The 25,729-nt window shown below is 45.1% G+C and overlaps 1 protein-coding gene across 1 annotated transcript in view; it reads right to left on the bottom strand.

The window, feature by feature from the left end:
- Positions 1-9,309, bottom strand: part of VLDLR (very low density lipoprotein receptor) — a 102,572-nt gene extending 93,263 nt beyond the window's left edge. Inside the window, exon 1 of the mRNA XM_073634913.1 lies at positions 8,709-9,309. Coding sequence (XP_073491014.1) covers positions 8,709-8,787 — 79 coding nt within the window. The 5' untranslated portion in view covers positions 8,788-9,309. The remainder of the gene's footprint in view (positions 1-8,708) is intronic.
- Between the last annotated feature and the right edge of the window lie 16,420 nt (positions 9,310-25,729).

Here is a 25,729-nt window from a genome sequence, read left to right as displayed (position 1 = left end):
CCCAGGGGTAGTATAGATGACTTGCTCCAATTCACCCGTAGGCCCAAATAGGAGGCAAATGTGTTTAGTAATAGGGCTGCTCAGAGAGACGGTCCCAGATCTGAGGAACAGGTGCAAGTCATCAGTGTATAAATGCAAGGACACTTGAATATTTCCCACCCCATTTGCTCCTACCTCTGGACTACTTAAGAGCTCTCGCTATGGGCTCCATCATTAGAGCAAAAAGAAATTGAGGGCAACCTTGCCTAGTGCCTCTACCCAATCACAAAGTCAGAGGGAGAATCTCAGCCGAATTGCTGTCCGAGGGTCACTATACAACAATGTGTTCCACCGGCAGAATCCAGGACTGAAACCCATACCCTCCAACACCTTATGTAAATATTTCCAAAGTGACAGAATCAAAAGCTTTTGCAATGTCTAGATACGACTTTGGCTGGGTAGTCTGGGGTATCTAGCTGCAGGTGAGTGAACAGCCTCCTCAAATTTGTGTCCGTTGACATTCCAGGCATGAATCCCGTCAGGTCAATGTCCAAGGACAGGATGACCCTGGCAAACAGGATGCCAACACCTTAGTGAGGATCTTCAGATCCATATTGAGCAGTGCTATGGGATGATAGGAAGCACATTCCTGGGGATCCTTGCCAGGCTTACAGAGTAGTACCATATAGGTCTCCATCATAGAAGCCAGGAGGGCCCCATGTTCCAAACAATGAGCAAAAAGCATGTTCAGTCTAGGGGCTAACTGTTTCATGTATACTTTGTAGAAGTCTGCCGGAAATCCATCTGGACCCAGAGCCTTCTTCTGGGGTGGAAACACTAGGATAGCCGCTTCAATTTCCAATATTGAAATGCTATTGTCTGGGAGAGCAATATCAGAATCTGACCATGTAGGAAGGGAAAGCCCTTGTAGTAACTCATCCAAGTCTTGGGAATCATGAGGGAATAGGGGAATAATGGAGTAGTGTACAAATTTATGCAAAATAATCGGCCAGCTCTGTAACCAGTACCCCACCCACTTTTTCTTATAACTGGCATGCTAACTGGAGCTTTGGTCTGCCACCAAGTTGGCTGATAGCTTGCCATTCTTATATGCAGCAAAGATAAACTCTGCCCTTGGCCTAGACTCAGTATGTGCAAGGTTCGTAAAATGTAGGGACACAGAACGCTGCATCTCCAGCAGGGACATATAGTTTGCCTCTGGTGGGGAGTCGGCGTGTATTTTTGCACTCTGGCCAGAGCTCACCCTCCTGGCTATGTTCCTTCCTGGTAGAGATGCACTCCTCTTGCCACTGTCTTAAATGCGCCCCATACCAATGGCGGCTCAGCAGAGTGCGCATTAGTCAACCAGCATGCCTCCATGGAGGATTGTACTTGGGCAACTACTTGATCTTCCTGCAGCCACCCTGGCGATAATTTCCAGCCTCCTCTCCATTGGAAGAGTCAAGGTGACAGAGTGGGTTATGATCTGAGGTTCCCCCCGCTAAATATTCAGAATCAAGTAGATACCATAGCAAGGGAGTGTTGCTAAATGTTAAATAAATACTCACCTAGAATTGATTTATGTGATGAAGATAAGAATAGGACGCGACATTAAGGTGCTGCCAATGCCATAGGTCAACCAGACCTGACATGGATAGCCAGGAGCGAGGTCTACTGAGGCTGGCCTATTGGCATTGGAGTCTAATACAGGGTCCAAAACAGCATTAAAATCTCCCATGAGTAGCATGAGGAGCTAGACAAAGTGCCAGTGTAACCAACAAGTCATACAGCAATTTTACTTGGAAAGGAGGGGTAAGTATATGTTTATCAGCAAAAAAAAAAAAAAAAAAAAAAAAAGTTTCCTTTCTGGGTCCTGTCATTCTTTTATTGCCTCTACTAAAACCTCTCATGACTGGAAAATCTTTTCCTGTTCTCCTAGGCCTTCATACATTTGGTCATGTAGAGATAAAGGAGGTTTTAAAGGAGTCAAACGTACTAGAAAGTTACTTTACTGATGCCGCTAGCTCACTGCCTGCTCAGTGGTATGTTACTGTACTAATTTGTTAATACATTCTCTACAGAGTGTTTATCCCCAGGAGTCCGAGTGTAGTCTTACAGGAGGGGCACCTCCTCTTAGAGCTATGAGGGGGTCTGGGTTTGTCCCTTTTGTTCTGAAAGACAAAAAACCCACAGGCATTAAATTACTACTTTACAGCCCCCTTCTGCAGTAAGCTGCAGCCTTTCTCATATGGACTTGCCTCCCCAGGGGCCCCATGAACTGCGACACTGGAGGGACTCTTCTCCCCCCCCCCCCCCCAGGGGGGTTCTGGCAAGAAACTCCAACCTAGGTTCCCCTTACCTTAGTGTGGCTGGAGCAGTCTGGTCCCTTCCTTCAACTTCCAACATACTGGTGCCACCACTGGAGCGGTGCTATCTCCACAGCAATTGCAGCCCCTTCTCCGGCCCATGCCTGGCTCCTTCTCAGCGTCCTGCAGCAGAACCATGCGGTCCCAGAGCCCAGCGTGGTCTCTGCACTGTTGTGCTTTACCACATTGCTGCTGCAGGTCTGGAACCGTTCACTGGGCCTACACCTCCATCTACAGCACTTAGTGGTGAAAACCAGAGTGTCTCTTCCTTCCTCCCCCCCCAGTCCAAAGAGCCTCTGCCCACTTTCAGGACTTTCTGCCTGAGCCTCCCTGGCTTGGTTCCAGGTGGTGTCTCTCCTCTGGAGGAAGCTACTAACTGAGGAGCCAGCAGGGGAGGAGGAAATTTAAAGATGGCTGGCGCAATGTTTCCTACAGAGGGGAGGAGCAAAGGTCTCATGTGGGGCTCCCGCAATTGCTCGTGAGAGCGAGAACCAGGATCTGTGTGTAAACACTAGGGTTGTCCCGATACCGATACTAGTATCGGTATCGGCACCGATACCAAGCATTTGCCCAAGTACTTGTACTCGGGCAAATGCTCCCGATGCTTCCGCCGATACCTTGACTGTCAGCGGTGATGGACGTGTGGGGGAGTTACAAGCTTCTCCCCCCCCGCGGCTTTCAGCTGCTTAGTGACATACAGCGGTGATCGGTGCTTGTAATTCCCCCACACGCGATCACCGCTGACTGTCACCTCCTCCTTAGTCCTCCTCCGTTCCTCTGTCCCCCTCCGCTGTCCTGCTCCATTGCTGTGTCCCCCTCCGTTCCTCTGTCCCCCCCCCCGCTGTCCTCCTTCTTTGCTCTGTCCCCCTCCGCTGTCCTCCTCCGTTCCTCTGTCCACCTCCCGCTGTCCTTCTTTGCTCTGTCCCCCTCCGCTGTCCCCATCCGTTCCTCTGTCCCCCTCCGCTGTCCCCATGCGTTCCTCTGTCCCCCTCCGCTGTCCCCATCCGTTCCGGCTTTCCGTTGTCCCCCTCTCTCTTCGTCTGTCCCCTCCGTTCTGCTGTCTCTCCGCTGTGTGTATGGAGAGAGTCAGCTGACTCTTTCCATTCACATAACTGAAACATTGTAATCTTCTGTGATTACAATGTGTCAGTTTATGAATGGAGAGAAGCTGCTGTGTTCTCCATTCATTCTCAGTGCAGCTGACGCTGCAGAGAAAGGGACTGGGGAATCTCTATCCTCAGTCTATTTCTCTGTCTCAAGGGGGAGATATCAGAGGTCTGTTAAGACCCCTGATATCTCACCAAAGCCCCCCAACAGGGCTGATTAAAAAAAATAAAAAAAAAAAAAAAAAAAAAAAAAACACACACATAGTGCAATAAAGAATAAAAAAAAAATTGTAAAAAATAATAAATGTAAATGAAAAAAACCAAAACAAAAACACACACACAGACACCGTTCACTATACCACCACCACCACCCCACCCTCAAAAAAAAAAAAAAAAAAAAAAAAAAAAAAAAAAAACTGTCATGTGACATTAAAAAAAAAGTATCGGTAAGCGGTATCGGCGAGTACTTGAAAAAAAGTATCGGTACTTGTACTCGGTCCTAAAAAAGTGGTATCGGGACAACCCTAGTAAACACACAAATCCTGGTTCTTTCAGGGGAGTAGAGAGATCATGTGTTCATACTAAGTATGATCACAGACTAGTCTCTCCTAGACAGTCCCATCCCCCTACAGTTAGATCACACCTAGGGAACAGTTAACCCCCTTCCCTGTCAGTGACATTTATACAGTAATCAGTGCATTGTTATAGCACTGATCGCTGTATAATGGTCAGTCCGATTTGTTCGCCGCAATATCAGTCTGATAAAAAAATTGCAGATAGCCACCATTACTAGTAAAAAAAAAAAAAAAAAAAAAAAAAAAAAAAAAAGTGAAAATGCCATAAACTATCCCCCATTTTGTAGACACTAACTTTTGCACAAACCAATCAATATATGCTTATTGCGATTTTTATTACCAGAAACGTGTAGAAGAAAACACAAGCCTAAACTGAGGGGGAAAAAAAATTGCTTTTAAAAAAAATAATTTGGGATATTATAGCAAAAAGTACAATAGTGTTTCCAAAATGGTTGCTCTTGTTTATAGTGCAAAAGATAAAAACCACAGATAAAATACCAAAAAAAAAAAAAAGCTCAATTTGCATGAAAAAAAAGTCAATTTTGTTTGGGTACGTCACACAACCGCACAAATTGTCAAAGAGACTCAGTGCCGTATTGCATAAATTGGCCTGTCATTGAGCAGCCAAATCTTCTGGGGCTGAAGTGGTTAAGCTGCTTGTTATAGCAAATAAATCCACCAAGGGACAGTGAATACATGGGAAAGCCAGTATAGAACAGCCTGCAAAAATCTGAATTATTCCTAGAGAGGGTTGAACAATACAGATGAAAGCAGTCCAGGAAAGGGGTGCAGTCAGCATGCATTCACATTGTAACATTTTTTTCCAAATGTCTGATGCAACAGTAGCAAGTGTTGTCTTATTAAGTAGTGATGCAGCATTATCCCCCTTTCTTGTGAAGCCAACCCTAATCTGGCATGCAGGAAGCCCGCCAGGTCATGTCTAGTACAAGAGAATGCTGGACTGGTCATGGTTTAATCACCACAACTACAGAGATCCAGATACTTTGTAGACTAGTAGAATTATGTTGGACACTAAAGAGCCTAAAATACCCAAGTATCTGGATAGCAATTCTCTGCTTCTTGAGACCCTTTCTGGACAAAAAAACATGTTCTCTGCTTTTCAAGGTTCCTTCCAGGGGTCAGAAGGAATGACTTGCACCCACTGAAGGCACTGGGAGTATAAACCACATGAGGCTGTCACTCTCGTTGACAGCCAGTAATTCCACATAGAAGCAATGTGATCACGCTGGATCCTAGGACTAAAATAGAAGCTTTTACTACAACTAGCCAAGCAAAGTACTGAGAAGCGTGCCACTTTCCTGCCTGTGCTAGTGACAGAAGAAAGTCACCAGCAATAAAGAGGACTGCTTTGGTCAGAGGTAGATCAGGGCAGATATTTACTTTAAAAAAAAAAAAAAAAAAAAGAAATCAGTACCACACTATGCCATGCTAGGCATGAGAGCACAACACTGTCAGTTTTCTAAATGTGCCGAGAACTCAGCCTACTCTCCTCCAATGATCAGACCCCCTCACCACCTGCACAGCCATTCACTGGAAGACAGTGTACTGCTGATTTTTTTTTTTTTAATAGAAAAATAACTGAATGGGTTGCACCCACTAGCCACAGGCCTGACCCTCTAAAGCTTGAATGCCAGTAAATTGGCCCTTTGCTTGGAAAGTCTGGAGAACCCAGACATACACTAGTTAGGCTAGGTTTCCACTAGTGCGACTTGTTATGACTTTGCAGTCCCAAGTTGCATGACAAGTCATACACCATGATTTCCAATAAGTACCATTTATATCTGTGAGACTTCAAGTTGCAGCAACTTCAAAGTAGTCTCTGCACTTTGGTCCCACTTTGATGCCACTTGAGGACCATAGACCTCAATACACAGGCATGGTTTCAAGTCGTGGCAAAAATTGTGCAGCCTTTAGCTCACAATAGTGGAAACCTAGCCTACCTGTGAGCCAATTTACACTATTACCAAAAGTATTGGAACACCTACCTTTACAGCCATTAATGGCATCCCAGCCTTAGTCTGTAGGGTTTAATGTTGTGTTGGCCCACCCTTTGTAGCTTCAGCTCTCCTGGGAAGGCTGTCCACAAGATTTAGGAGTGCGTATGGGAAGGTTTGACCATTCTTCCAGAAGCACATTTGTGAGGTCAGGCACTGATGTGGACAAGAAGGCCTGGCTTGCAGTTTCTACGCTAATTCATGCCAAAGGTATCCTACTGGGTTGAGGTCAGAACCCAGTGCAGGCCAGTCAAGTTCCTCCACCCCAAACTTACTCATCCATGTCTTTGGACCAGTGCACATTTGGTGGGGGGGATTATGGTGTGGGGTCGGTTCTCAGGTGTTGGGCTTGGCCCCTTTGTTCCAGTGAAGGGAACTCTTAAGGTGTCAGCATACCAAGACATTTTGGACAATTTCATTGTCCTAACTGTGGAAATAGTTTGGGGATGGCCCCTTCCTGTTCCAACATGACTGCACACCAGTGCACAAACATGGATGAGCTAGTTTGTGGTGGAGGAACTTGACTGGCCTGCACTGAGTTCTGACCTCAACCCAGTGTTATACCTTTGGGATGAATTGGCACAGAAACTGAGCCAGGCCTTCTCATTAAAACTAAGCTCCTGAACTCACAAATGCACTTCTGGAATAATGATCAAACATTCCCATAGACACTCCTAAACCTTGTGGACAGCCTTCCCAGAAAAATTGAAGCGGTTATAGCTGCAAAGGGTGGGCCAACTTAATATTGAACCCTACGGACTAAGATGCCATTAAAGTTCATGTGGTGTAAAGGCAGGCGTCCCAATACTTTTGGTACAATCTACTGGAACAGATCCTTTTGCTACCCCTTAACATTTCACTTATTATAGCTGATGCACTGAATAGATCGCATTTGGGACCCCTTAACACTTCAGTTACTATGAAGTAATGTAACTACTGAGCTGATCCCTTTAACTTATAACCATACATTATACAATTTCCTTTAGATTTACCTTCAACTATGTAGTGCAAGGGCCTGTCTAGTTGAACACAAATTGAAAGTGTAGGTTTGACCTCATATTATAAGGTTTTGGTAAATCTAAAGGAAAATTGTAGAATGTATGGCCAGCCTGTTAGACCCCTTTCACACAGGTGTTTCTCAGGTGCTAAAGGGCTAAAAATAGCACCTGTAAAACACCTCTCCTGCACCCCTGTGTGAAAGCCTGATTGCTTTCAGGTTGGGGCAGTGCACTTGCAGGACATGAGAAAAAGTCCTGCAAGCAGCATCTTTGGAGCAGTGTATACACCGCCCATTGAAATGAATGGGCACTGCTGCTGAAGTGCCCGCAAAGCTCTTTTTTGGGTGCATTTAACCCTTTCTTTGACCTCTAGTGGGGGTTAAAAGTGCCCTGCTAGCAGCCGAAAAGCACTGCTAAGACAATGGTAAAGTGTTGCTACAACTAGCAGCGATTTACCGCCAACGCGGCCTGCCAGCAGTGTGAAAAGGGTCCTACTGTGATCTGATGCATCTGCTAAAAAGTGAAGAGGCATCATCTCAATAGGTACATCCAACCGTAGTAACTGAGGGGTTAAAGGGTAAGGAGAGGGATCAGTTACTGTGATCTGCTGAAGTGCTAAAGGGATCTGCTCAGTAGTTACATCAGATCACAGTAACTGAAGTGTTAAAGTGGTTGTAAACCTAGTTACACCACTTTTACCTTACAGGTAAGCCTATAATAAGGCTTACCTGTAGGTACTGGAAATAGGGTTGCCCCCTCATCCCTTTAAACCCGAACACATGAATTACACAGGTTCTGTGGCCGATTAAGGTGGTAATTAAACTCACTTGGTGTCTTACTTGCATGTTCGGGTTTAAAGGGATGAGGTGGCAACTCACTGGAAACTGCTCCTAAACCTGCATGGCTTAGGAGATATGTACCATAGACGTATGCGCACTGAAGAAAGGGCACAGTCATGCCCTCTCTAAAGGGACTTGTGCCATGGCTCCCGCGTGGGAGTGACATCACACAACTCCGGCCAGTCACAGAGCCGGAAGGATGAGGGATTAATCAGTGATAGCTTCGCTTGCAAGTGCAACGTAATGGGCTAGTATGCAACACATACTAGCCCATTATGAGTTTACGTTGCAGGGAAGTAAAACCCATCATGGTTTACTTCCTCTTTAAAAGGGATCTATTCTGTTACTGTGATCTGATGTGCCTGCTGAGCAGATCCCTTTAATTACCATTTGAGCAGATGCATCAGATCCCATTAACACTTTAGTTACTATGATCGGATGTATCCACTAATCTGCTCCATCAGCTGAACAGATCCCCCGCAATTAGCTATTAATTAGCCATTAACACCTCACTTCCTACGATCTGCTCCATCAGCTGAACGGATCCCCTTCTTTATCTGGAATATGATGGAGGAGATGAGCCATTCTCCGTCCGTACTCCATTGTTTAGCAATAACAAAGACATGAAATAATGAATGGAGTGTGGGGTCAGGCCGGTATACAGACACATGAATATGGATGGGTAGGAGCCCCCTATAACAGCAGCCATGGAAGAGATAAGGCAAACGTGACAGCAATGGGTGCCACCCCACCATCACCTGGTAGCAGATGAACCCCCTGGTAGCCGTGCAGTCCCGATGAATGGTGACAGGCCGGCTCCCTCTACTCACCATGGACCCGGAGCAGACAAGCTGGAAGGAGCAGTAATAACAGAAGGTACAAGCCAACCCCCTGACACGACCTGTTCATCTCGCTGCGCCCCCCAGAGAGCCGGCTGGAGGGAGGTTTGGACGCGGCAGGCAATGCTGTCTTTATAATCCCGGGGTTGTGGTCTCTAGAAGGGAGCAGATGGCGCTCATCCACACTGACAGTGCTGAGGGGGGGATTCTGTACGGGGACACAGGAGACGTGCACTTCCAGGCGACTCCACAGACGCTCCTCTTATAGCAGCGGCGGCAGCTGGATTTGCAGCAGCAGGCGGCGTGAAGATAAGGAGCTGGAGCGGCAGGCAGGCGGCGCCCCTGAGCGAACACTTACAGCCGAGCTCCAGCTAGCGTCTCTGTGATCCGTCTCGGCCGCGGATTGCATGATCCGAGAAACTGGGCAGCCTGAGCCCACTGATGAGCGCCGCCGTACAGCGTGTGTGGATGGCTGTCAGCTGACGGGAGGAAGTTATGTCAGCAGAGCACATGGCAGGGAGGGCACGGCTGCATGCTGTGTGGTTGCTCTACACTGTACTTGGTGTAGTATTCTCAGGGAATGCTGTACACGCGCTGTGGGAGGTGTGGGCCCAACAGCCAATCACGTTACGCGAGTCGTGTCTCTGCTCTGAGGTGAATGTGACTCAGTGTATGAGGGACAAGGTCACTGGCAGACCGTGCTACATTCACACGGTGAATGCAGCTTCTCCTATTCACACACTCGGGTCAATAGAGGTCTACTGTACACCTGGACATCTACAAACGTTTCTTATACATGTATAGGGCTCATTCATGGGTATTCTCTGCATGAAACTAAGCTTATAGCATGCACCTGACCTGCCTATAATCCTGTCCCTAAGGCCTCATGCACACTGGACGTTAGAAAAACGCCATTAGCGTTAGCTGTACAGTAAAACCTTGGATTGAGAGCATAATTCATTCCGGAAGCATGCACTCCAATCCAAAGCACTTGTATATCAAAGCAAATTTCCTCATAAGAAATAATGGAAACACAAATAATTTGTTCCACAACCATTTATTCATAAATCCTTCAGTTTATAGTCCATATAAAAAGATTATAGCAATACGATAGGTTGTGTAACCCTAAAATCTCCATCCACAAATGGAAGCTTTCGCAAGGGGATTAGAAGCAAAAACCAACAGGAGCTACAGAGTATAAAAGAGAAGAGAGGTGGCTCTAAATGTAGCAATATGTTGCTAAATGTTGTACCTTCATTAAGTGCCAGTTCACACTGGGACGACTTGTCAGGCGACTTAGCCGCCTGACAAGTCGCGTCCCGTTCTGTACAACGGAACTGTACTTAGAAAAAGGCTCCTGTACGACTTTGGGGGCGACTTGCATTGACTTCTATACAGAAGTCGTTTTTCAAGTTGCCGCTCCGGTCGTGTCCAGGCTGCCTGAGGCAGGCGCGCTGCAAGTCGTGCTGCCTCAGTGTGAACCGACACTAAATGTAACCATATTGCTACACTAATGCCCTGTACACACGGTCAGATTTTCAGATGGAAAATGTGTGATAGGACCTTGTTGTCGGAAATTCTGACCGTGTGTAGGCTCCATCACACATTTTCCATCGGATTTTCCGACACACAAAGTTTGAGAGCAGGATATAAAATTTTTCGACAACAAAATCCGTTGTCGGAAATTCCGATCGTGTGTACACAAATCCGACGCACAAAGTGCCACGCATGCTCAGAATAGATAAAGAGATGAAAGCTATTGGCCACTGCCCCGTTCATAGTCCCGACGTATGTGTTTTACGTCACCGCGTTTAGAACGATTGGATTTTCCAACAACTTTGTGTGACCGTGTGTATGCAAGACAAGTTTGAGCCAACATCCGTCGGAAAAAATCCATGGATTTCGTTGTCGGAATGACCGACCAAAGTCCGACCGTGTGTACGGGGCATTAGAGGAGCCTCTCTTCTCTTTTATGCTCAGTTGGGACATGACGCTATTTGTATATCAAGACATCGCTTGTTTATCAAGTCAAACTTTATTGCAAAATTTTGCTTGTCTTGCAAAACGCCTCTCAAACCAAGGTTTTACTGTAGCTGTAGAATGAGTTTTGCAGCATTTTTTTTATAGCAAAACTATACTCCCATGAAAGCTTATGGCTCAAAAACGCTGCTAAACGCAGAATAGCCAGGTTTTTCAGCATTTTTAAGTTTTGGCCCATACATACGATCCAAAAATCAGACGACAGAGCGTCCATTTTTTATTTATTTTTTTTTTCATGCTAGTCGCATATCAAAAATACAGAGGTCACTAAAGTGTCGAAAATTCTTGTACGATAGAATAAAAAATCGGAAGTGATGTCACATGTTGTAGTGTATTTCTATTGTATTTTTGGACGACAACTGTACTGATTAAATGAAAATTGTACGATCTGGTATCGTATAAGTAAAATTTTCATGTTTGCCAGATGAACTGTTGTGATCGGCTCTCGAAAGCTCTGTGCTAACGATCCGAATACCGTACAATTGCTTCGAAAGCAGTATTTTTCGGCCGATTTTTAGATCGTGTGTATGGACCATTAGGCCTAATGCACACTGGACATTATAAAAACGCCATTAGCGTTAGCTGTTAGACAGCTGTAGTTGTAGAATGAGTTTTGCAGCATTTTTTTTTTAGCAAAACTATACTCCCACAAAAGCTTATGGCTTATAAACGCAGAATAGCCAGGGTTTTCAGCACTTTTAGGTTTATAGCAGAGTTATGGCCCGTACACACAATCCAAAAATCGGACGACAGATCTTCCATTTTTTTTTTTTGCATGCTAGTCGTGTATCATAAATGGGGAGGTTACTAAAGTTACGACAGAATAAAAAATCAGAAGTGATGTCGCGTGTTGTAGTGTATTTCTATTGTATTTACGGACAACAACTGTACTGATTAAACGAAAATTGTATGATCTGGTATCGTACAAGAAACATTTTCATGCTTGTCTGATCGGATAATATCGGACGAACTGTCATGATCGGCTCTCGAAAGCTCAGATTATCGTACGATCTCTTAGAAAGCGATATTTTTCGTCCGATTTTTAGATCGTGTGTATGGCCATTAGAGTGTTTTTACAGCTGAAAAACTCTGCCTCATGCAGACTGGACAGTTTTTACAGCAGCTGTTTTTGGCTTGAGCCATTTTTTCTACAGCCAGTAAACTCCCCAGCATGTTATCCTATGGCCTCATGCACACTGAACGTTATAAAAATGGCAGTAGCGTTAGCTGTAGAATGTAAAAGGAGGGAACAGGTATTTTCCCGCTCAAATCTCATACATTTTATGTCAGGTATTACAGTATAGGTATTTAGGTTACTGTCACTTTAAAAGTTATGAGGAGAATAATTTTAACCAATTAAAAGCTGTGGAAGCTTCTGGAAAACCTTAGATCCCCTATAAATAAGCTTGTTTGACAGGAATTTTCACAGTTAGTCAAGCCATAGTAAAAGAGCTACCCTCCCTTCCCTCCCTTGTCACTGGCACTTATGTGGTATGGTCAGCCTGGATTTCTAGGGGGGACATTTAATGTTTCTTTTAATTATTATGGCTCGAGTTCTAATAACTGAGCTTATAGATAGATTTCATTTTACTTGAATATTTATGGTTGAATAAAATAATTTTTGAAATTTTTTATGATTAATGCAAACCAATAAAGTGCCGCGGCCATTACTTATGCCAATATGTTGTTCCGTGTGTTTTTTCTTATTCAGGTTGTATTTTGGGGAATATTTTCTAATAATTATATATAAAACTTTCTTTGGGGTGTGGGCTGCGTGCAATCCCATGAGTTTTGCAGCGTATTTGCACTAGCATTTTCTAGCGTTTTTAGCTATTTTTAGCAAAACTATACTGCCACAAAAGCTTATGGCTCTAAAACACTGATAAACGCTGAACAGCCACGTTTTTAATCTTTTATGAGAGTTAGAGCATTTTTACAGTTGAAAAACCCACTAACCCCTCTGAAAACCTACTAATTCTGGGGTTTTTTTCCCAGCCAGAAAACGCCCCTGCCAAAAAATGCTAATAACAGCCTATGGGGTCAATTCACTAAGCTTTACCGCATGTGGCAAGGGTATCATGTCACTCACTCATTCGCATAAATTATTGCATGCGGTAAATAAAATCCAATTAATGAAAAAAAATGTAAAAATACAGTGCAAGGGGAAAAGAAAATTGTCGGCAATTATCGCAAAAAATTGTGCGGTAATCTGTTAAGTCCAATTCACAAACGAAACAGGAACTACAAAAAGGTGCGATTTTTAACACCACCCTTTAAGTGGCGGTTAACAGTGCAGTACTAGAAAGAGGGGCCTATTCAAACCCTCAGAAAGGGGCATTCCACCCACGAGAGCCTAATTCAACCCACAGAAAGGGGTGCAATACTACCCTCAAAGAGGGGTCTAATTCCACCCACAGAAAGTTGACACTATTCCAAAAGCATTGGACATACAAAAATGTGGCATTATACATCACAAGTACAATTGTTTTTTTAGTAAATCAAAAAACATAACATGCAGTGCAAATTAAATCAGCTGAAATTTAACATCAAGAACTTAAAAAAAAAATACATTTTTCAAAAGTGCAACAATGGAGTAAGTCAACCATGACAATTACTCCAGCTAGAAGTGACTTCTGTAATACTTTTTGTTATATACACCATTACAAGTACAACTTGGATAGGAACATGAAAAATAAATAATGCCCTGTACACACGGTCTGATTTTCCGATGGAAAATGTCCGATTGGAGCGTGTTGTCGGAAATTTCAACCGTGTGTGGGCTCCATCGGACATTTTCCATCGGATTTTCCGACACACAAAGTTGGAGAGCAGGAGATAAAATTTTCCGACAACAAAATCCGTTGTCGGAAATTCCGATCGTGTGTACACAAATCCGACGGACAAAGTGCCACGCATGCTCAGAATAAATAAAGAGATGAAAGCTATTGGCCACTGCCCCGTTCATAGTCCCGACGTACGTGTTTTACGTCACCGCGTTTAGAACAATCGGATTTTCCACCAACTTTGTGTGACCGTGTGTATGTAAGACAAGTTTGAGCCAACATCCGTCGGAAAAAATCCTAGGATTTTGTTGTCGGAATGTCCGAACAAAGTCCGACCGTGTGTACGCCCTATCAGAATGTTAAAAAAAAAAATAATACAAAAAAATATAGTCCAGTTTTCTTTAGTTTCCACAATATAAACAGGCAGCAGCACAGAATTGAAAAGAGCACTTTTAACAACTCATACATTTACAAAAAAACAAATTTTTTATTACTGTATGGCATGATGGATTTAGTAAAGGAGCTTGGCTTCCCAAATATCAGGAGAGATTTGAGGAGGTAGTTATGCTTTCAAATACTGATTACTGTAAAAAATTGTTGCTTTGCCTGTGCGCTGGGCTGCCAAAAGGCTGGGGGGGGGGGTTGGGGGGCACCAGTCCTCCTGTAGGGGGCGCAGGCACACAGAGGGGCCTGGACAGGGAAGGAGATCAGGGCATTGGGGGTGGGCGATTACAGGAACGATGCACTGTGCTGCTCTTCCTGCAGCTGAAAGTTGGTTTCTGCCCCTCACCCTCCAGCCAGCATTTAGGTGCTGGAGAGAGAGACACACAGTGCATCGTTCCTGTAATTGCCCCTTTGCACTGATCTCCCACCCTGTCCTGCTTACATCTGATATCACCCCCCGCCAACGCTGCTGGCTTTTCTCTCTCGCCGGGCACACAGGGGGATGTGTCAGCTGTCAGAAATGAGAGTAGGGAAAGGGGCCCTTTATTTTTCTGAATGAACACAGTAAGCACTCCGTAATGATCACTCCTGTGTCCATTGATAACTGAGCATAGTAAACTGTATCTTCTGTGTCTGCTAATAATGATTGTAGTGTATTTTTTGGTGAACATATTGTCTTGGAGGGGTCTAACAGTAGCCCCATCTGATTGATTGCACAAGGATGTCTGAAAGATGTTAACCTTATCTGTGGATTCCTGTACTTTATCTGTCTGCACCACATTAAAGAAGTAAATGATTGGTATCCCGTTGTGGTGTGTGTCTGTCTACTTCAAGTTTCTCCAGCAGTCCGCTTTTAGCAACCAGAAAGTGCTGAGACAATAAGCACCCTGGTAAAGAGCATGTTATTTACAACATTGAGAGAGAGAGAGAGAGATCTCTATCTCTATAGATATATATATATATCTATAGAGATAGATACACTATGCAAGCGGGGGGGAGAGCACGTGCGGGGGGAACTTTACCCGCATGTGTGGAAGCAATCAGGTGGCAGCAGAACCACCCGAATGTTTCCACCTGACAAGTGAGCTCTGCTGCTTATCCACAGCAGTGATAAGTGTAAAAAAAAAACTACCTGCCCGGCGCCCAGAACTGCATGTCCTGGGCTTTGGGCGATACAAATTGTGCATCCCTGCAACAGTGAATGGGCTGACAAAAGCCCAGGCGCCAGGACACAATTTCTAGTTACCATTTGGCATGTCATTTTTTTGGGAGGGGAGCCGGTACCCTCTTTTCAGAGGGTTCCAGCTCCCACTTCCTCCCGGCGCACTGCGGCACCAGAAGGGAGATCACCTCTCCCCCCTCCCTCTCAGCAATCATCCGGGACACGTCGCAGGTCCCAGATGATTGCCCAGCCAGTCACGGCGCGGTGCAGCTCACGCATGAAGCCACAGCTGGGCGCCCACAGTTACAATGCCGGCGCCGCAGAGAGGAGGGGAAGACGAGCAGGGCTTCATACGCCCGCATCACTGGACCCTGATACAGGTAAGTGTCCGATTATTAAAAGTCAGCAGCTGCAGCATTTGTAGCTGCTGACTTTTATTTATTTTTTTTTAAGCAGAACTCCACTTTAATGTGTATCAGCCTCTGAATCAAAACACTAGAAGACATTGTACCTTTGATTTACTGCTTGGAAAGTTTCAGGAGGGCCCTCTTAAGAAATCTTAAGGTATGCTTTCACTTCTTTTATAAAATGCTGGAAGAGTTACAAATGTATCTCTATTTGGTGCACATTTATACAATGATTATACATAAAGAGTATATTTGATGTTCTAGACCCCCTAGCACACAAAGCCTCTTTTTCCGGCACTCAAATCCCTCCTAATCAGCAGAGCAGCGCAGGGAAGTATCAGTGAGACAAGAAAAAAACGCGTTCCAATCTCAGAATTCCCCATGCTGCACCTGCACTGAGGGGGAGGCACTGTGCCCCCACACATTGTAAAAGATGGGAAACATTGTTTGGTTCTCTAACTTTGCTGTAGCTGTGATCGTCAGCTCTTGTGATGAGGGAGAGATTGGGTGCAGTTCTGCTGGGGGAGCGGCCCCTGTTTGCAGGAGGGGGAGGACTGTCATTGGCCACTGCTAAAGCCAATCACAGTCCTGCTAGCCCCGTCCACCATCTGGAAGATGACTCGCTTGGTTGCCACTACCAATCTTAGAAAGAAGGGATTTCACTGTGATTGAGAAAACCACAATCAGGTGACAGTTTGTGGAATTACTGTTGAGCTTCTGGGAACTGTGTTGAAATTATTCCTGAACCTTTGCATCACTTACTACTGAACCTCTGCACTCCGTGTCCCTTTAAGCCAGAGCCAGTATTCAGCGCAATGAAAATCACACCCAACTTTTCCTGTGGCACAAAGCGATGCACTTTTTCTCAGCTGTGGGGGCCCAACTTATGATCCTGCACACAGGCCCACTGCTTTTAGAAAATACCCTTTACCTGAGCTCATCATTGAGCATCTATTCCAGATACTTGTATGTGACATCATATACATCACATACATCACATATAAGCAGGTGGGCTGGATGCGAGAGGTGGATCAGCAGGATGAGTGTGCCAGGACAGGTAGATGTGTCTCATCTCTGCTTCCTGTACACCACTCTGCAAATCACACATATCAGAGATGAGAAGAGGGTACAACGGTGGATTAAATGAGCAGGAGGGTAAAGTGGTGGGGAAATGAGCAGGAGGGGTTCAGAGGTGGGACAGATGAACAGGAGGGTACAGTGGTGGAAGAGATGAGAAGGTGGTTCAGCAGTGGGACAGAAGAGCAGGGGGATACAGTGTTGGGACAGATGAGCAGGGGGGGTTCAATGTTGGTCCAGATAAGCAGGGGGGTTCAGTGTTGGGCCAGTTGAGCAGGGGGGTTTAGTGTTGGGCCAGATGAGAAGGGGGTTCAGTGGTGGGACAGAAAAGCATTTGGGTAGAGCAGTGGGTCAGATGTGAAAGCAGGTGTATTGGTGGGACAGATGAGCAGGGGGTTACAGTGGTGAGGCAGGAGAGCAGGGGCAAAAGAGGTGGGGCAGAAGAGCAGGGGGGTACAGAGGTGAGAGGAGATGTGCAGGAGGTACATTGGTGTGGCAAATGAGAAAGCGGGTTACAGTGGTGGGGCAGATGAGCAGATGGGTTCAGTGTAAGGACAGATGAGAAGGTGATTCAGTAGTGAGACAGAAGAACATGGGGATATGGAGGTGGGGAGGTACAGTGGTAGGGCAGATGAGAAAAGGGGGTACATTGATGGGGCAGATGAGCAGGGGGGTTACAGTGGTGGGACAGAAGAGCAAGGGGTTACAGTGGTGGGACAGATGAGCAGGGGGGTTACAGTGGTGGGGCAGAAGAGCATGGGGGTACGGCAGTGGAGAAGAAGTGCAGGGAGGTACAGTGGTGGGACAGAAGAGCAGGGTGGTACAGTGGTGGGACAGATGAGCAGGAGATACAGTAGTGGGACAGATGAGCAGGGGGTACAGAGGTGGGGCAGATGAGCAGGGGGATACAGTGGTGAAACAGATGTGCAGGGGGACAGTGATCTGAGGTGTGGAGTTGCAGGAATTGGGGCTGAGCTGAGGCATGCAAGTGCAGGATGTTAATTTCTCACTACTAAGGTAGTTAACAGAATTTACTTTATAAAAAATCCTTTTCGTGATTGAGAGTATGAAGTTGACATTTTTTTGTTATAAAATCGGCATAGTCAATTTCTTTGAAAACATTTTTCGGCACACTGTGCTCAAAAGGTTGCCTACCCCTGTTCTAGACCAGAAATATCAACTTCACACTCGCAATCACAAAAAGGATTTTTTATAAAGTGAATGCTATAAACTACTTGAGTAATAGTGAAAAATAACATCTTGTACTCTCACGCCTCACAGCAGCCCCAATTCCTACAGCTTTACACTTCAGATCAGCCCCAATTCCAGCACCTTCACACCTCAGATTATTGTACCCCCTGCAAATCTTTTTCACCCCTGTGCCCCCCTGCTCATCTGTCCCACCAATGTACCTCCTTTCCCCTCTGCCCCATCACTGACCCCCCCTGCACATCTGCCCCAACTCTGTACCCCCGGGCTCTTCTGCCCCACCACTGTAACTCCCTGATCATCTGCCCCACCAATGCACCTCCTTTCAAACCTGCCCAACCTCTGTACCCCCCTTCTCATCTGCCCGAACACTGAACCCCCCTGCTCTTCTGTCCCACCACTATAACCCCCTTCTCATCTGGCCCAACACTGAACCCCCCCATGCTCATCTGTCCTACCACTGTAACCCCCTGCTCATTTGCCCCATCACTGTACCCCCCTGCTCTTCTGTCCCACCGCTAAAAACCCTTCTTATCTCTTCCACCACTGTACCCCCCTGCACATCTGCCCCACTGCTGTACCCTACTGCTCTTCTGTCCCACCACTGAACCCCCCTTGCTCATCTGCCTCACCGCTGTACCCTCCTGTTCTTCTGTCACACCGCTGTGCCCTTCTGCTCATCTGCTCCACCGCTGAACCCTTTTCTCATCTATGATATGCGTGATATACAGAGTGGTGAAAGGAAGCAGAGATGAGACACAGCTACCTGTCCTGGCACACTCATCCCCGCTGATTCACCTCTCGCATCCAGCCAATGTGCTTGTATGTGACGTCACATATAAGCATCTGGAATGGATGCGCAATGATGAGCTCAGGTCAGGGGTATTTTCTGAAAGCAGTGGGCCTGTGTGCAAGATCATAAGTTGGGACCCCAACAGCTGAGAAAAAGAGCGGCGTGGCATGCCGCAGCAAAAGATGGGTGTAATTTTCATTGCGCTTAATACTGGCTGTAGCTTAAAGGGACACAGAGTGCAGGGGTTCAGTAGTAAGTGAAGCAAAGGTTCAAGAATAAGTGACGCAAAGTTCAGGGGTCAGGTGTAAGTGACGCAGAGTTCAGAGGTGGGGAGCAGGTGATGCAGAGGTTGGTAGTAGTAGATGCAGAGACAGAGGGGTCAGTAGTAAGTGACACATACACACACATAATTATATATACTGTGTGTGTATATATATATATATATATATATATATATATATATATATATATATATATATATATATATATTTCAACAAAGTTCCCAGAAGATCAACAGTAATTCCACAAACTGTCACAGCTGAGAAAAAGTGCGGCACTCTGCGCCACAGGAAAAGTTGGGTGTGATTTTCATTGGGATGAATACTGGCTCTGGCTTAAAGGGACACGGAGTGCCGGGGTTCAGTAGTAAGTGATGCAAAGGTTCAGGAATAATTTCAACAAAGTTCCCAGAAGCTCAACAGTAATTCCACAAACTATCACCTGATTGTGGTTTTCCCAATCACAGTGGAATCCCTTCTTTCTGAGATTGGTAGTGGCAATCAAGCGAGTCATCTTCCTCCAGATGGTGGGCGTCACTAGCAGCAGGGGCGTAACTACCACCATAGCGACCCATGCGGGCGCTATGGGGCCTGCAGCCAAGTGGGGCCCAGTGAGGATGAGAGCACCGCCGGCACAGTCTCCCAGCCAGGGGAAGAGAGAGGAGAGGAAGAGGCAAGCTGTGACCTGTGCCCAATGCAGCATGACCTGTGCCCAATACAGCATTGCCTGTGCCCTATACAGCCTGGTCTGCCTGTGCCCCATACAGCCTCACCTGTGCAGAGGAAGAGGCAAGCCACCCGGATCAGCAGAGAGCTGAATTGCCCGATGTAAGAGCTTTCATTAGAACTTCCAGTGTTCCCGGGGCTCACGTCACATAGCTCCACTTCTTGGCCCGGCGCCTTTGATAGACAGAACGCCAATCCAATGCGGGACGTGTGACATCATCAAAGGTGTCAGGCCAAGAGGTGGGGCTATGTGACGATGAGCCCCAGGAAGACGGGAAATTCAAATGAAAGCTATTACAGCGGGCAATCCCGCTCTCTGCTGATCCGGGTGGCTTGCCTCTTCCTCTGAACAGGTGAGGCTGTATGGGGCACAGGCAGACCAGGCTGTATTGGGCACAAGCAATGCTGTATTGGGCACAGGTCACGCTGTATGGGGCACAGGTCACGCTGTATGGGGCACAGGTCACGCTGCATTGGGCACAGGTCACGTTGTATGGGGCACAGGTCACGTTGTATGGGGCACAGGTGAGGCTGTATGGGGCACAGGTCACGCTGTATGGGGCACAGGTGAGGCTGTATGGGGCACAGGTCACGCTGTATGGGGCACAGGTCACACTGCATTGGGCACAGGTCACGCTGTATGGGGCACAGGTCACGCTGCATTGGGCACAGGTCACGCTGCATTGGGCACAGGTCACGATGCATTGGGCACAGGTCATGCTGCATTGGGCACAGGTCACGCTGTATGGGGCAAAGGTCATGCTGCATTGGGCACAGGTCACGCTGCATTGGGCACAGGTCACGCTGCATTGGGCACAGGTCACGTTGTATGTGGCACAGGTCACGCTGTATTGGGCACAGGTCACGCTGTATGGGGCACAGATCACGCTGTATGGGGCACAGGTCACGCTGCATTGGGCACAGGTCATGCTGCATTGGGCACAGGTCATGCTGCATGGGGCACAGGTCACGCTGTATGGGGCACAGGTCACGCTGCATTGGGCACAGGTCACGCTGCATTGGGCACAGGTCACGCTATATGTGGTACAGGTCACGCTGCATTGACACTAGGGCAGCTGTGGGGGGGGGGGGCTGTTTGCAGGGGGCCCCATACAACATTTTGCTATGGGGCCCTGCTATTTCTAGTTACACCCCTGACTAGCAGGACTGTAATTGGCTTTAGCAGCGGCCAATCACAGTCCTCCTCCTCCTGGAGAACTGCGCCCAATCTCTTCCCCATGACAAAATCTGACAATCCCAACTACAGCAAAGTTAGAGAACCAAATAATGTTTCCCATCTTTTACAATGTGTGGGGGCCCAGAGCCTCCCCCTCAGTGCAGGTGTGGCGTGGAGAATTCTGAGATTTGAATGCAATGGTGTGGCAGAATCTGTGTCTCACTGACACTTCCCTGCGCTGCTCTGCTGATGGGGAGGGAGTCACATACCAGCAAAAGAGGCCTCGTGTGCCGCTTGTGGCACCCATGCTGGGGGCTGACTACCACTGTTCTAGACCCAGCAATTCATTTAATTCTATTCACAATATATATTGACTGTAATATTGTCCTGTTTTATTGCGATATTGCCAATTATTCTGTTTATTTAACTGTTTTTAGAGAGAAAACATTGAAAGTCAACAGCTACAAATACTGTAGCTGCCGACTTTTAGGGTCCCCTCCACACCGGCTTAAAAAACGCTGCTTTTACAGGAGTTTTCTCTTTTGCCTGTAGAAGAAGCCCAATGTTATCCTTTGTGTCCATGCACATTAAGACATTTAGAGGCAAACTTTAACCACTTCAGCTCTGGAAGATTTTACCCCCTTCATGATCATGCAATTTTTTAACTGGTAATTGTGCAGTCATGCAATACTGTACACAAATGCCTTTTTTATAATTTTTATCACACAAATTGAGCCTTCTTTTGCTGGTATTTGATCACCGCTGTTTCTTTTTTTTCTTTCTTTTTTTTTGCGATATAGACAAAAAAACACCGTCAATTTTGGAAAAAAAAAGCTATATTTTTTTTTACTTTGTTATCAAACATATCCAATAAAAAAAATCAAACTTCTTCATAAATTTAGTACAAAATGTATTCTGCTACATGTCTGGTTAAAAAAAAAAAAAGAACTGACGTCATCAGTGACACTAATACAGTGATCAGTGCTATTAATATACACTGTCACTGTACTAATGGCACTGGCTGGGAGTAGGATTGACATTTAGGGGCAATCAAGGGATTAACTGTGTGCCTAATAATGTTTACTGTATGTACTATGTGCTGTTTTTACTAAGCAATGTGCAGGTTTTTACTCCCTGCAGAAGCAGGGCTCTCTGTGCATTCTGCAATCCCGGTTTAATTTGAGATTTGCACTATCATTACGTACTGTGGGAGTGGGTAGCTTTCAAAACTAGGTACCCATCCCTTCTAAAAAAAATTTGAATCTGCCAAATGTGGTAGAGGGGAGGAGCACATAAAGCTTAACTTTGCCTTTGGAGTGAAGTTCTGCTTTGAGTTATGTGACTTCTGTTGTCTGTATGTAGAATATTGTTATCTTTGAGATGTCTTTGAGCTGTTTACTGAAATCAGATATTACATATAAATGGGTATATACCCTTTGCCTTTTATTTTCATTTTTTTTTTTTATATATTTGTGTTTGTTTGGTCCCCAGAGACACCGTGGCTCTATTCTGCTATGAATTCATTTTATCATTAAATTACCTTGGACTTTTGACAGTTTGTTTGGAACTCTCATTGGATGGTATGTATGTGGACTCTGAACTCTGGGTCCTTTGCCCTTTTTCTGAAGGGAGTCCGCGTTTTGTGGAGTGCTGCCAAACCGGATCCAGTGTGCCCAGTGACATATTCAGTAACCCCTAGAAAATACAAATCCAGTGCCGTTTATGTTCTTTTGTTTGTTCATACATTTGTGGTCAGTGAAGTAAGTGCCCTCTTACGTTAACTAAAAAACAAACATGCGTAGAGAGAGTGGGAAGGAGTATACAAAAATGCCACTAACCACCAATGCAGGGGGGAAGTTTTAGGTAATACAGCCACTGACCACCATTGTTTTTTTATGTGGCGGTTAAGTAATATTGCCACTGACCATGTGGGAAGGAAGTTAAATAAACCTGTGCATCAATTCAGGAAGGGGTTAAGAGATGAGGGGTTACAGCATTACCACTGACTACAAATGAAGAGGGGTTTAAATAGCATAACACTAACCACCAATGTGGGTGTTATTGTGGTCACTGCTTCCATCGCTGGAGGTTATTATTGGAGTCCACTGACATCAATAAAGGGGTTATTATTGTGCCCACTGATACCAATGCAGGGGGTTATTATTAGGGCCAGTGACAACAATGCTGAGCTATTACTCCCACTGACACCAAGGATGGGCTTATTTTACTTCCACTTTTCTCTTATGCCCTGTACACACCAGCGGACTTTTCGAACAGACTGGTCCGACGGACCGAATCCAGCTGACAATCCGACCGTGTGTGGGCTTCATCGGACCTTCGGCGGACTGTTTCTGTCGAAAATCTGACGGACTTTAGACTTGGAACTAGGAACATATTTCAAATCATTAAGTCGGAACTCCGCCGGACCCAGTTCCTATTGAGAAATCCGCTCGTCTGTATGCTAGTCCGACGGATGAAAACCGACGCTAGGGCAGCTATTGGCTACTGGCTATGAGCTTCCTTATTTTAGTCCAGTCGTACGTCATCACGTACGAATCCGTATGACTTTGGTGTAATCGTGTGTAGGCAAGTCCGTTCGTTCGAAAGTCCGTCAGAAGTCTGTTGAAAGTCAGTCGAAAGTCAGTCGGAAAGACTGTCGGACCTTTGTTGCTGAAAAGTCCACTTGTGTGTACAGGGCATTAAGTGTGTGCTTCAGTAAAAAATACAGCAGGATTCAAATTTTCAGGTGTTGAGGTGGATTACAGCCGACAAATGGACTGTCTAGATGGGTGCAATGTGCTTTGACGAAAAAAAAAAAATAGCTGCTATTGCAACACCCTCTGGTTGGGTCAGGGGCCACACATGATGCCCTCTATAATTTTCAAGATGACCATCACTGCTTTATAGCATCCGCTGCTGCAATTTTGACTTTAAAAGAAAATGTCTGTATCACTCACTGCCACACTCAGACAGGAATGTAACAAAAGTTACACAACGATAGCTTTAAAGTGGCACAAGTGTTTGAATTTATAATTAAACTATGCAGGCTCCATTCACCCCTGAGCGTAGCAAATTACTAATGTTGTTCGTGCAGTTTTTTTAAGCGTTTTTGCAGATTTTTACAAGCATTTGTAAATCATTTTAGAAGTATATTACAAGCATTTTACAGCTTCAGGCTTTTTGCTTTGTCAGTAGAAAGCACTAGGGGGAGAAGAGGGAGAGGAAATTAGGGGTGGAGAGCTGCTGTTTGAGAAGAAAACGAGCGACAAAATGCTCCTAAAACACTCAAGTTCTGCAATTATATTGAAGTCTCTGGGGCCAGAAACACTTGTAATCTGCCAAAAAGAAGCTCATGTACTTTTTTGAATGACAGCCATTATGCTTCAGGTGACAGAATGCTCAGATGTGAACAGAGGCCATTGAAATAAATGGGATTTGGCTTGTTGAGCGTTTTAGTGCTTCAAGCAGAAGATCGCTCAGGTCTGAATGGGGATTTAGAGTTTCATCTTAGCTATTTTTATATTTTGTTTTAATGAAAAAAAGAGACTTAGTGCAGAAAATGTTTACAGAAAAAAATAATACTGAAACAAACATATACAACAGTAAAATAGAAGGGATTAAAAATGAAAAAATACCTAAAGGAAATCAATGGTTACACCATATACATTTACTTTTATAACATTAGCATTGTGATAATAATACAAACAAGTAGTTATTTTTGACAATACAACATAAACTTACTTGAAAAATCTCCTCTACAAATTTAATTCAGAAGTTATAGGAGTAGGCTAGAAATAATTTAAATACATTGTGAAAATCAATATAATGTCCCACAGGATTCAGGACATTTTGTTAAAATTAACCTGTGTATAAGCTATGGACAATTTTTTACATAGTATTAACGAGCAACAAATGGTCTTTAAATCAAGCCCCCACTGACCTCTATAGCTTCAGGCACTGTGGATCAATTCATCCTCACATTTGACAGCAGACATTCTTATCAACTCGCCCTGCTTCCCCCGCCATCCTTACCAGAGCACCTGCTCTGCAATTCCATTAGAGATTAGGAGGTTCAAGGGTGCCAAGTCACTGCTGGAAGGGGTATTAGGAAGAATCAAGCTGCTGATAGAATGACATGGATGACTTTAGAGCTTCTACTATGATTTCTATATAGGAATTGATCCACAGTGCCCACAGCCGCAGAGGTCAGTGAGGGCTTGCTTTAAAATGTATTTACTGCTTGTTAATAACATGTTAGGTTATATGTAAAGGGTGTGCCCTTCTCTCATTTAAATGAATTTGTGTTGCTGGGACCTGACCCTACCTAAATTCATGGCTAAACCAGTTTGTCCAAAAAGACAGAGGCCTCAGCAGTCAGTAAAACATTTTTCCTGTTTGTGGTTGGCAGTTGGTGGAGATTAGCTATGTAGTCATAGGAAGTCAATTCCTAGTAGCAAAGTAAAAGTACATCAAAGTTGGCCAGAGAAGAGGCTTTTCTGGCTAATAAAGGTAATAGTAGGTAGTGGCTGTCCTTAGGCTTTAAACGTGTAAGAGAGGGGTGTTTCTCTCAGATGAGGACCTTTTTTTTTTTTTTTATTTTAGCATATGCTGTAAATACAGACAATTTGTTGTCTACCACCTTCACATATTTTTAATCCTGGCATTTAGAATAGCAACCACATACAATACTGTGATCTAAACCTACGACTCTACACAGCCCTAATCATTCCAAGACAAATAATTCAAGGCACTGTTCCAGGCTAAATGCATGTCCAAACACAGCACAATACAAGGAAAGGAGAAATATGCTGTTTTTGGTTGGATTTACACTAATGCATTATATACAGTGCCTTGAAAAAAAGTCCTGCCTGCTGTACTTTTGGTACTTTAAAGGGGTTGTAAACCTTCATAGAATG

This window comes from Aquarana catesbeiana, linkage group LG01 (assembly GCF_042186555.1).
Source record: "Aquarana catesbeiana isolate 2022-GZ linkage group LG01, ASM4218655v1, whole genome shotgun sequence".
Taxonomy (NCBI): Eukaryota; Metazoa; Chordata; class Amphibia; order Anura; family Ranidae; genus Aquarana; species Aquarana catesbeiana.
The sequence above is the reverse complement of the archived record's forward strand: the minus strand, read 5'-3'. Positions and strand labels throughout refer to the sequence as shown.